Source organism: Drosophila guanche, unplaced genomic scaffold, assembly GCF_900245975.1.
Source record: "Drosophila guanche unplaced genomic scaffold, DGUA_6, whole genome shotgun sequence".
Lineage (NCBI taxonomy): Eukaryota > Metazoa > Arthropoda > Insecta > Diptera > Drosophilidae > Drosophila > Drosophila guanche.
In genome coordinates this window covers 290,321-302,796 of record NW_022995771.1, presented here as the reverse complement: position 1 = coordinate 302,796, position 12,476 = coordinate 290,321, and the positions used below count along the sequence as shown (strand labels likewise).

At 37.2% G+C, this 12,476-nt stretch overlaps 1 protein-coding gene across 2 annotated transcripts; it reads right to left on the bottom strand.

The window, feature by feature from the left end:
* Positions 1–1,203: 1,203 nt before the first annotated feature.
* LOC117591301 (catenin delta-2) lies at positions 1,204–11,200 on the bottom strand. Of its 2 annotated transcripts, none has more exons than XM_034284505.1 (4): positions 11,034–11,200; positions 5,849–6,682; positions 2,232–2,788; positions 1,204–2,169 (listed from the first exon to the last, which is right to left on the bottom strand). In XM_034284505.1, the coding sequence occupies exons 2-4, from the start codon at positions 6,673–6,675 to the stop codon at positions 1,232–1,234; spliced, it is 2,322 nt and encodes a 773-aa protein (XP_034140396.1). In that variant the 5' UTR covers positions 6,676–6,682; positions 11,034–11,200; the 3' UTR covers positions 1,204–1,231. The 2 variants fall into 2 exon arrangements, with proteins under 2 accessions (XP_034140396.1, XP_034140397.1); XM_034284506.1 differs by having other exon boundaries at positions 11,087–11,103.
* Between the last annotated feature and the right edge of the window lie 1,276 nt (positions 11,201–12,476).

Sequence of the window (12,476 nt, the reverse complement as noted above, 5' to 3'; positions counted from 1 at the left end):
CGGAGAATAATTGTAATGTGGAGTCAGAGTTGCCGAAAAAGCTCGGCAGCTTCCAACAGCAACTTTAAACCCCATGCCATAAAAGGGTTAATCAGCACACTCCATTGTCGTTTCACTCACACCTACAACGCAGAGCCCTTTCACTCGAACTTATTGACAGCATTACGCTTTCCTTATTTTGCCGACCCTCATTCTATAATTGCTTCATGCTTATATAGTTGTTTCATGCGCCAAACTCTCTCAGCCGAAGGTATCGAAGGACACACGGACAGACAGACATGGCTCAACCGACTCGGCTGTTGATGCTGATCAAGAATATTTATATTTTATGGGGTCGGAAACGCGTCCTTCTGTGCGTTACATACAACCGTTATTCGCACAAATACAATATACCCTATTTACTCTTCGAGTATCAGGTATAAAAAAACAATGTGGTACAGCTACACTGACTGAGTACCGGGTATAAAAGTTGTGACGCGTAAGATGCGTCTCACACGTCCCTTCTCGTTTTCCATGCATTCATTCGGCGTCGTTTAAGGTATTGCTTATCAAAATCTATGAAGAGACGGCTGAGCTAAAATTCATTAACCCACCCTAGTTTTTAATGTCAACATTTCGTAAAAAATACCGCACAAAAATCAAAATTTGAAGGCTTCATATTTCCCAGACAGTACTCTAAAACCAGAAAGTGTTTGGGTCCACTTTTAGCTGCATTAATCAGCTTTTCAGGTAAATACATTTTTTACAACCAGATCTAAGGCACTTAAGTTATGTGAGAAAACAAAATTGAAACATTCTTAAAAAAAAGTTCTGCCATAGACAACAAAAAAGTGTCATCAGACCATTTCTAATCATATTTTGTATACAAAGTGGGGTTGGTTCCTTGAGGAAAATCGTGTCGGGTAATCTTATAGGTATTATATATTTCAAGTGATCAGAAAATAATCTGCGTTAAATCTGCCCATTTTTACACTGCACTTGAAAAACAGAGTTATATAACAATAACAATACTCTTAGCGTACATGGATATATCTTAGTGTATTTATTAAGTAATCAGATTAAAGTACCAGATGTATAATGAATATAATCCTTTACAATATGTATTGGCATATGCTTTAAAAACTTATATGTTAATGTAAAAGAAAGACTGTATTATTTAAGAATAATTTAAGAATTAAATACTTCACGTGTATCTAATACTAATTAAATAATTAACAAACAAATATACATTTTATAATTGTTTTCTAACCATTTCCGAAAGCAAGGCTGATTCATTATTCGACATAACGGCTCCACTAGAGTCATTATTCCTGTACGAAGTACTAGGTGCTCGCTGAATTGTTCTGTCTTCATAGCGCGTACGTCCCTGAGATGCCATTGGTCGGTTAAGAGTGTTATTGGCATTGTTTGGTGAACTTGGCGGAGTGGTATGTGCAGTGAAATGTTTACTTATGAAATCTTGCTCTTTCCATCCATTCTTTTTGTAGACGTCTCGGAGTTCATGGTGTTGCCACATCGTATACAAAACTTGACTAGCAAACTTTATTACACAAGAAGTATATTTTTCTTTTCGTCTAGATATATTCATTAGTCGGTCTATACCACCTGCATCTAAAAGTGAACGAGAAAATTCTGGATTCTTTTTTATGACTTCATTAATTGTAGCCAATACAGCTGTTATTGTATCATCCGATGTGTTTTGGTCATGCTGTACATTTCCAGACGGAAGTTTTTGAACTAAGTCACGCATTGCGTACTTTCCAATTAGTTCTTTATTTCGTTGATCAATAGCTAGATTCCGTAGGGCAGTAGCAACTGCGCAGACTACGCGATCAACTTCCATCCGAAGAAGCTCTACCAGTATTGGTAGACCTTTTTCTTTACGTACAGTGGCACGAATATCAATGCTGGGTTGCCAATAACATGCAGATAAATTTTGAATTGCTCCTGCAGCAGCTTCAAGTGTTTCAGGATTAGAACAACTTTGCAATAACGACAAGTAATACTGCACAACTTCCGGTTGCCATAATTGTTCGTAGCCTTTATTTATCTGGCTATTAGTTACTGAACTTTTAGAATACTCTGTGGATATGCTATATTCCTGAAGAGCTTCAGTTGCAGATACTTCCTTCTTTTTTTTACTTGTTCCAAAACATCCTAAGTTTTCACCTAGAAATGCAAAATAACATGTTAACAAATTGAAATTAAAAATAATTGATTTATTTTTTTACCCTTCGACGAAGAGGGAATAACCCTTTCTTGCGTAATGAAGGGATGTTTATCGTAATTGGGATCTTCCACTTCCTGACATCTGTACGAGAGATTTCGAAGTATACATACGCAGTTTTCTACTGTTTTGTTTCCAATATTGTTTTTGTCTATTGCAGCTCGAACTACATACAAAAGACATTCCACTAACTGTTCGCAATTGCGAAGACACCCTCTTGCATGCTCTCCAGCTGAACTGACATTTCGCAACACCCCCGAAGCATTTCGAAATACTGTAGAAAAACAAGTGTCACCACAACAAACTGGATCCCATCCAGAATGAGGTTTTATAACGTTGCAGACTATAGCAGCTAGGGCTTCATCAATAATTGACCGCTTGATATCTTCACAGGAAGACATATTCCATAAAACTCCAGTTACCAATTCTTTTACTTCTGTCTCTTGAGAACGACAAAGAAGATGAACTAACGCTTCTATTCCTCCAGAATTTTGTATTCCACGCTTGTTTTCATCATTTTGTCTACCATAAGATAAGTTTCGAAGAGCGCCACAAGCATTTCTAAAAAAACCAAACGAAATTATTAATTTACATAATTGACTGACATAGACATAGAAATTAATTTGTTATGACGATAAAATTAATTTATACAATAGAAATGTACATATAATATATGCCCCACCCGAAGGGTAAAGGTCCGTCGATGGCCCTTAAGTTTTACAAATTGTAACAAATTTCCGAAAACTTAAAGCAAGTGGCCTCTCGCCCAGTTTCTCAGCTACGATTTAACTGTTATTGCATGGTACATGCAAGGGTACATTAGAGCTCTAGCTCTAAGCTCCTATTTTTTTTTGTTTTTTCACATTCACGTTCGTAAAGAAATGCATAGATTTTGACGAGCAATGCCTTAAACGACACCCAATTATGCACCTATTTATACCAAAATATTGGACAAATGACTTATTTTTTTCTTTCACTAAAATCAAATATGTTGCGTTTTAAAGCCTAATCAACACTTTATAGATGCTTTCACTATCTTTATAGAGCTTATAGAGCTTTTGGCTAAGTTCATTACAAGCAGGTGAAGGATACTTAGTTATGTGAAAAAAAGAAACGATGACTCTAACAATTGCTTGAATAATTTTAGCTTAGCCGTCTCTCCATACATTTTGATGAGCAAATCCATAAACGACGCCCAAGTAGAATAGTGGACTCAGGATTTAATTTTTTTTCGTCTTTCCCGAGTTTTTAAATTCAAAATTTCGTAAAAAATACCTCACAAAATTAAATTTTAAATTTTTTCTTCATCTGTCATCAACATCTACAACACTTCTCACGCGAACACACTCTTTTAGCGCGCCACCCTCCCCTAGAGGCATACACTGCAGACTCACGGCAGAAGCAGAGGCAGAGACGCGGCAGAGGCAGAGGCCGCGCACTACACGAAGCAGAGTGTGAATGAGAGAATGTGAAAAAAAAACAAATATAAGCTGCGGGACGGGGTGGGTAGGATCCCAATTTGGTGAACTGATAGATATGGTCATTCCCTACGGAATGGCGTTTTTAGTTTTCTTTTATCTTAAAAATTCCGATTAGATCATTATTATAGAAATAATAAAGAAATCAATTTGCAGTGGCTTTAGTTCTTTTTTCACATTCTATTTCACACTCAGCTTCGTGTAGTCAGCGGCCCCTGCCTCTGCCGCGAGTCTGCAGTGTGTGGGTCTAGGGAAGGGGGGCGAGCTAAAGGAGCGTGTTGGTGTGAGAAGTGTTGTAGATGTAGATGACAGATGAAGAAAAAATGTAAAATTTGACAAAACACCGCTAAGGTGCAGATGTAGTACTGAGTGCAGGGTATAAAGTTGGGACGTGTAAGAAGCGTCTCACATATCCCTTCTCGTTGCGAGTAGTGTTATTAATCAGTTAGTATAGAATCAACTGGTGTTAATGCTTTTTGCCCGCTTTTGCCCATTTTCGGCAAATATTACATTTTGCAGATACCTCTAAGTTAACTTATGCAGCACTGCTGGAGTTATGGAGCAACAACAAAAAGTACTTTAGAAAGTAAGTAACTATTATAATTTAAAAGAAAATTAACCAGTTTATTGCTTTGGTAAATAAATTCTAGGCGAAATGCAATCGCATGTTGGGCCGATTCAAATCAAATTACATTAAACAAATCAATCATTCAATCAAATATATTTTTAAAGTTCCAAACTAATTTAAAGAATCTTTAATCATACTTAATCTTATCAATAAATTTTTTTTATAATAAATATGACGTAAATTGGTTTCAGTTGGTATGGGGATCGCAGGAAGGCGTGGTCTAAATGACTACATTTTTTCCGAAATTCTACTTTAGACTAAACTAAACGAGAAGGGACATTTGAGCCGCATCTTACGCGTCACAACTTTTATACAAGGTACTCAGTCAGTGTAGATGTAACACATTGTTTTTTTTCTTCAATTTTACATTTTTTCTACATCTGTTATCTACATTTACAACTACATACATAATTTCTCATGCCAACAAGCTATTTTCGCTCGCCCCCTCCCCTAGAGCCACACACTGCAAATCCACGGCAGAGGCAGAGGCCGCACACTGCAGAAGCAGAGTGTGAATGAGAGAATGTGAAAACAACAAAATCTGCTGGTCGGGGTGGGTTTATCCACTGAAAAATAATTTCTTCATTCTGGCTATAATAATGATCCAATCCGATTCCATTTCAGTGATCTGATAGATATGGCCATTCAGTACGGAATGGCGTTTTTATACCCGGTACTCGAAGAGTAAATAGGGTATTTTATATATTGTATTTTTGTGAATAACGGTTGTATGTAACGCACAGAAGGAAGCGTTTCCGACCCCATAAAGTATATATATTCTTGATAAGCATCAATAGCCGAGTCGATAGAGCCATGTCTGTCTGTCCGTCTTGTTTGTCGGCTAATTCTCAGAGACTATAAGAGCTAGAGCCCCCAAATTTTGGCTCCGGACTGCTGTATGCTCACACTGAAACCAGTGTATTTAAAAAATTAGCCCCGCCCCCTTCTGACCCCGCAAAAGGGCGAAAACCTCCCAAAGCTACAGTTTTGAAGATAAAAGAAAACTAAAAGATCACCAGATCAGATCACCATTGGGATCCGATCGGATCATTATTATAGCCTGTTACCTCTTTAAGTAAAGGTCACCGATTTGGGTGGGACAGGGCGTCGAAAACAACAAGAAAAATGTAAGAGAGTAAGTGTGAGACGAAGACGAGGACGAAGTGAGCCTGGGACGGAGACAGGAGGGGGACGGTGACTGAGAAGGTTGAAAATTGGGTGGGGCAGGGCGTAAACAAACAAAAAACACACGCCCGCGACGGAGACGGCGCTCAGACGTCACACACCCAGATCCCTTCCCGTCGCTCGATTTCCTCGCACAACCACACTCATCACAACAACTACAAGATGACAGATGAAGAAAAAATGTAAAATTTGACAAATAACCGCTAAGGTGCATATGTTGTACTGAGTGCCGGGTATAAAAGTTGTGACGCGTAAGAAGCGTCTCACACGCCCCTTCTCGTTAAATCATGCTTTTAAGATTTAAAATTCAGGGTGTATTTCTGTACTTACTTATGTATTTCAGGAGAATCATACGACAACAATCGAATCAATGGTGGTATTCCTCCCAATGATCTAGTACGTTGTTTATTCGGATCATCCATGTAAAATAAATGTTGCAAATATGCTGCTGCATTTGCTTTTATAGCATTGTTCGGATTGCTAAGAAAACTTATTACTTCTGAAAGATTTGGGTCACGCCACCTCATGGTTGAGCAAAGGTCATTGTCAGATCCGCCGATATAAGCTTCTTTCTCCCCTACCCCTCTGGGGGCAACAGCATTAATCGAACTTATGGCGAACTGAGGCAATTTGAAATCAGCTGTACCGTCAAAAGGTCGACATTGAGAGTCGCCAACAGTTTCATACCCATTGAGGTTATCATCAAAAGGATTTGCAGTGAATTGTTTCAGATTAGAGCTTGTTCCTTGTATTCCATAGCCCGGTTCTGTCGTGAAGCCGTAAGGTACTACGGATTCATCGGTATAGTGGGACTCTACACCACAAGGTATACCTGATATCCCATAATCTGGCGTCTCATCAAATTGGGCTGCTTGTATATATCTTACTGTTGGACCCAGTGAATGATTCTCCATACCGGCAAGGCCTACTTCTGGAGAACCTGTCTCGATTTTATTCTGTGGACCAAGTACTGAACAATGAGGCGTAATATGTGATATGCCTCCAATCCCTGGCGGCTTTGTGATGTATATTGGTGAATTTGTATATCCAGCTGCCGAAAATTGTTCGAAATTTTGAAATGATGCATACTGGGCTTGCACACTGTTTGCCTCCTGCACCAAAGATGGATCCATGTTCAAATTATGTGCTGGATTCATGTTGTTGCTATAAAAAATAAAAAAACACATTTGAATAAAACATTTTAAATTCATATATCGATGCTCTGCACTCCATAAGAACTAAAAACGAGAAAACACGTTGTGAGACGCTGCTAAAGTAGGATAGTACCCGGTACTCTGTCAGTTGATGCATACTCGTCGTTCGTACACCCCTTAGCCCTATAGTTTGAATACATACAGTGGGGAGCAATGATGAGTACATGTTCATAGCAGGTTGCGTCGCCCATAACTTATAAATGCATAATGCAAACGTAACCAATATTTTTGTAGATAAAAAACTTGGCATTAGCAATCGGTGGTGATCATAGTGGAAAAGATGCGAAATTTTGTCCCAAAACAACAAGTCCAAGGTCTCCCTTGCACCCGAAAGCTAGACTTATAATGTCGCAAAAGAGGCTAATGCCAAGTCTTTTAGCAGCTTTAGATGTCACATAGCCAATTTCAGTAAGCTGCACAATAATATTTTAAATTTATCGATATTGTTTCTTCTTTCTCAGGTACAACATATTTGTCTTAATGTCTTAATTTGATGTTAGTATTACTAGAATATACAAAAAGAAATATTGAACGTCAATTCTCTGAATTCTAATTTAGAATTATAAATGAACGAAAAGTGCAAAATTGAGTACATGCGAGTTTTTTTAGTTTTTTATTTTTCGCTATTTAAAAGTTTCTCATTTGTATCTTTCTGGGATGGCCTATTTGTTGATGATAAAGAGATTGATATCTGGAACATGTTGATTGCTATTGAGAACATGTGCACATCATTGCTCCCCCCAAGTTAACGTAAATAGAAATAAATTATATCAAAGATCAACATATCTGCTATGTGTTAAAAAAGAAACCTTTAATTTCTTCTAAAAAATTAAAGTTAAGTTTAAAAGATTACTTAAAGTTAATTTAAAATTATTTCAAGCAAAACAGAAATATTAAGATATGGTGATCAATTAAATTAAGTTTTAGATTTAACATTTAGACTTTTTTATATCTAAAAAGCCTCGACACAACTTTTCCCCGAAGGTTTTGCTGACCTCTCCGCTAAAATTTACCAACTCAACAGGCAATTAACCGTTGTTGAGGATTCCATCGATGACAGTTTGGTTTTCCGTATCCTTTTATCCAAATTTTTGCTAAGAATCTTCATGGTAAAGGATATGACCTAACAATAAAACGAGAAGGGACGTGTGAGACGCTTCATACGCGTAACAACTTTTATGCCCGGTACTCAGTACATCAGGACATCTGTATCATAGCAGTTTTTTTTCTTTAAAATTTTACATTTTTTGTACTAATGTCATCTACATCTACATAATTTCTTACGCCTTTTAGCTCGCCCCCCAACTACTAGCTACATACAACTGTTATTCACACAAATACAATATACCCTATTTACTCTTCGAGTACCGGGTATAAAAAGAAACAATTCCTATACATGAACTAGCATGTATTACATTTATTTCCATTTTTAATTTGTTTAATTTTTTCGAGAGCTTCGGGCTTTATTATGTTAAGACACCGACCCGACTGGGCTGTTATCAAAATGTTTTAAGCTGTTTTCCTGTTGGTTCCATGTACTTCTCCACAGGGTCTTGCCGAAAGGAGGGAGGGGATGGGGCGAAGGAGACGTTTTACAACTTCGCCCTGGGCGAAAATATTCCTTGTCACGGCGCTGCTACTCCAATAATCCAAGAAGGCTGCAGAAGTTATTCTTAGACATATGCAAATTCTCAAAGAATACTAATGTCGTCTCCATCATATTTTCTAACTGCGGAATGTCCAAAGGGAATTGTTAGATTTGTTCCCATACATATGCACAATGTATATAAGTTGTAATACTCACATCTATAGAAAAACGACCCTTTATGTTTCTTTCCCGCAGATATAGGTTTACTCAACGATGTCGGGATTGATTGCCCTCCTCCTCCGCTACGACAAGAGCCTCCAATCCCAACAAAAGGAGGGTCCTGCTTCAATGCATTTATTTTTCCATTTTTATACCCGGTACTCGAAGAGTAAATAGGATATATTGTATTTGGGGAATAAAGGTTGTATGTAACGCACAGAAGGAAGCGTTTCCGACCCCATAAAGTATATATATTCTTGATAAGCATCAATAGCCGAGTCGATAGAGCCATGTCTGTCTGTCCGTTTGTCCGTCTTGTTTGTCGGCTAGTTCTCAGAGACTATAAGAGCTAGAGCCACCAAATTTTGCATCCAGACTGCTATATGCTCACACTGAAAAGGCGAAAACCTCCCAAATCTACAGTTTTGAAGATAAAAGAAAACTAAAAACGCCAGTCCGTAGGAAATGGCCATATCTATCAGATCACCACATTGGGATCCGATCGGATCATTACTATAGCCACAATGGGGAAATTAATTTTCCAGTGGCTAAACCCACCCTGTCCCGCAGCTTTTGTTGCTTATTTTACATTCTCTCATTCACACTCTGCTTCTGCTTCACTCGGCCCCTGCCTCTGCCCTCCCCCTGGCGATGACTCTTCCGACTTTTAACCAAGACTCGGTTTTTAACGCTCTGTATTAGAAAAAGAGTGACCATCAAAGTTGCGTACAAGAAATTTTCATAGATGGCGCCACTTTCGAAAAATTTGCTGTGAAACCTATCGGTCCAAGAATGTACCAATTTTATTGCTGTTTTAAATATCTCATAAATTGGAAAATATTAACTGATCCAATTTGTTTGATGTATTTTATTTAGTAGGCTTTTACTACGTGTTCTGTAATGTGAACGATATCTAGTGGTTGGCGATGTCTTCTACATCTAGATGTAGTCCTGAGTGCCGGGTATAAAAGTTTTGACGCTTAAGAAGCGTCTCACACGTCCCTTCTCGTTTCTTTAATTCTTATTCATTTTTTTGCGGTTTTCACCTTTGGTCACTCACTGCCCCTAGCAAAATATATTAAACGTGTTATCGGATCTGTGTACTAGGCTTAACCGTGTTCCCATCAAATATATCCAAATTCCCAAAACCAGTTGACATATTTTCGATGTCCTTTTGCATGTATAGCTGTTCTGTCGAACAAAAAACAGGCATGGAAATATCACCCCTGATTCTGTCGCATCTGAGTACTGCGTTTAACTTGAGAATCTTACATCTGATTTTAATGTCATTCTAAAAAGCTGATAAATGCATCTATAAATTATACCCAATTAAAAATATAAATACGTAAAAGATTTCAAATGTAACGAGTTGGAACGTACATATGTAAGACGCGTCAAAACTTCAAAATCAATATCTTCAAAATTGTGGATTTGAGAGATTTTTGCCCGTTGTATTGCGAAATTTCGAAAAAAAAAACTTGATTTAGTGTGATATCATACGAGTCTTCACACGCCGACAAACAAAACGCCTACACATTATTACTTAAGCTTTAAATATCATAAATAAATCATAAAAAATAAATAAGCTTATATTTGTTTTTTTTTGTGTGCGGGCTCTGTCTCTGTCGCGAGTCTGCAGTGTGTGGGTCTAGGGAAGGGCGGCGAGCTAAAGGAGCGTGTTGGTGTGAGAAGTGTTGTAGATGTAGATGACAAATGAAGAAAATATGTAAAATTTGACAAATAACCGCTAAGTGCCGGTCATAAAAGTTGTGACGCGTAAGAAGCGTCTCACACGTCCCTTCTCGTTTATGATGTAAGGAATAGGAGCTGAATAATGATGGTATGGTATGATTCCAAATTTCATACATACATAAATACATACATACATATGTATACATATATGTACATACATACATATGTACATGTCTTTAAGTTTTTTTTGTAAAACCGATATGTTTGTACATATGTATGTATGTATGCACATATATGTGCATATGATATACAGACATTGCAGTTCAATGTACATAAATATAAATACGTATTTACAAATGAAAATATTTAAGACATTGAAGATGCCACGCCCCCAAATGTATCCACATATGTTGTCATTCGTAATACGATATTACGGAATATTACGGATATTACATAGTACATGTTTAAACTGTTATATGTACAAACACACACAAGCATATACAAATATATTTAATTACTCTTCACCTCAGCAAAACCCATATTACAAAAATTTAATTTAAGGGCAAAATTGGGTAAAATTAATTATTGATTTTTCAAACTTGCTGTATCGAGACATATCAGACCTGAGAAACTTTAGTTTATGGCTGTTGATGAAGCTTTTTCACCGATATAAATTTACAAAAATGAAATAGACAATTTAAATTGTTTTGAAACATAAGTGGTCCATACTATGGAGTCGGTTTTTGTAAACATTTTTTGTATTCATACCATATATGTATAATGTATACATTTTTGTGCTCACCAATTCAAGAATCGTTTAATGTTGTTATTTACGTGAATTCACATTTTCAGTACCACTAGATTATAAAATTTGCATTTGCTGCGAAGCTAGAAAGATATATACGTATTACTCATCCTGTAAAAAACGATTTTGCAATGTTATTCTATTTTGAATGGGACAGGTTTTCAAATGATATTGAGATTAGTCTGACCGAATCTTGAATGTAAGAATATAAACCTTTTTTAATATCAAATTATACTAAAAGAAGTCAGACTTTAAGCCCAGTACTCAAATGCGCTAATTTTTCGGTTGACCGAAGCAGATATGATATTCCCATACAAACGATAAGAAATCAACCATGATTTTGGTTGGACAGAAATTTTACTCTAGAATTTTGCAGTTGTGTACTTAGATATGCAGAAAATAGGCCAAAAAACTAGCCGATTAAATACTATAAGTATCGCAGCGGAAGATAGAATTATTTTTTTTGTCGACAGAATCAAGTCATTGGGAAAGCCTAGCACTCAGATTTGATAACACGTTTGCTAGCAAACTGTGCAATATATTTTGCTAGGAGCATAGTGTGACCTTAGGTGAAAGGTGCATTCCGTAAGGTTACATATCTCACGAAGCCGTTTGGCTTTGTTTGCTTTTTGAAAATGCGTGAAAAGTGAGTAAAAGGATAATAAAACAAAGAAAGAAAAATGGATCCATGCAGGAGATTGCTTTTGGCGGGATTGGCGGCTCTTGCACTAGATTAGGAGGAAGATCAACGAGATAAGCGCCGACAACATTGAGTAAATCCATATCTGCAGGAAAGACACCAGGAGGGTTGTTTGTCTACACATGTGAGATTTATAAATCATATACATATGTGTGTGTTTATAGAAACCCATCTAACTACACTCTTTGCACATTCCTGAGTTTGAAAAAATGACTTGGAATATGATAGTTTCGATTCCAAATCGTCGCCTTCGCTTCTTCTCCCTGTGGAGCAGTACTTGGTCCCAAAAATAAAACAGCCAAAACATTTTGCTAACAGCCCTGCCGGGTCTGTGTCTTGGCAATATGAGGCGTTCAAATAAGTTAAACATATTAAATGTGCCAACAAATTATAGATGAATATCTATAACTATTTCTTCCTTTTTTGGCGTTTGATGATCGTTGAAAATCACGGTGGTGATTTATCTCCCCCTTCAAAAGCTTATTTGCCAACATTTTATTGAAACTTTACTCTCTGTTTGCTAGGTACCCTCTCGGAACACACAACGAATTTATCTTTGTCGAGCTGCTAGAAACATACTATCGAATAGCACAAAATACTATCGGGTGATTTTCTATATATTTAATCGACCAGTTTTTTTTTCAATCTGATTACTGCCCGGAGTACAGCCGCTACAAATTTTGTATCGGTTCCATAGGATTATCATCCCTTATATTTTAGCGGCCCCTGGGCACAGAGCG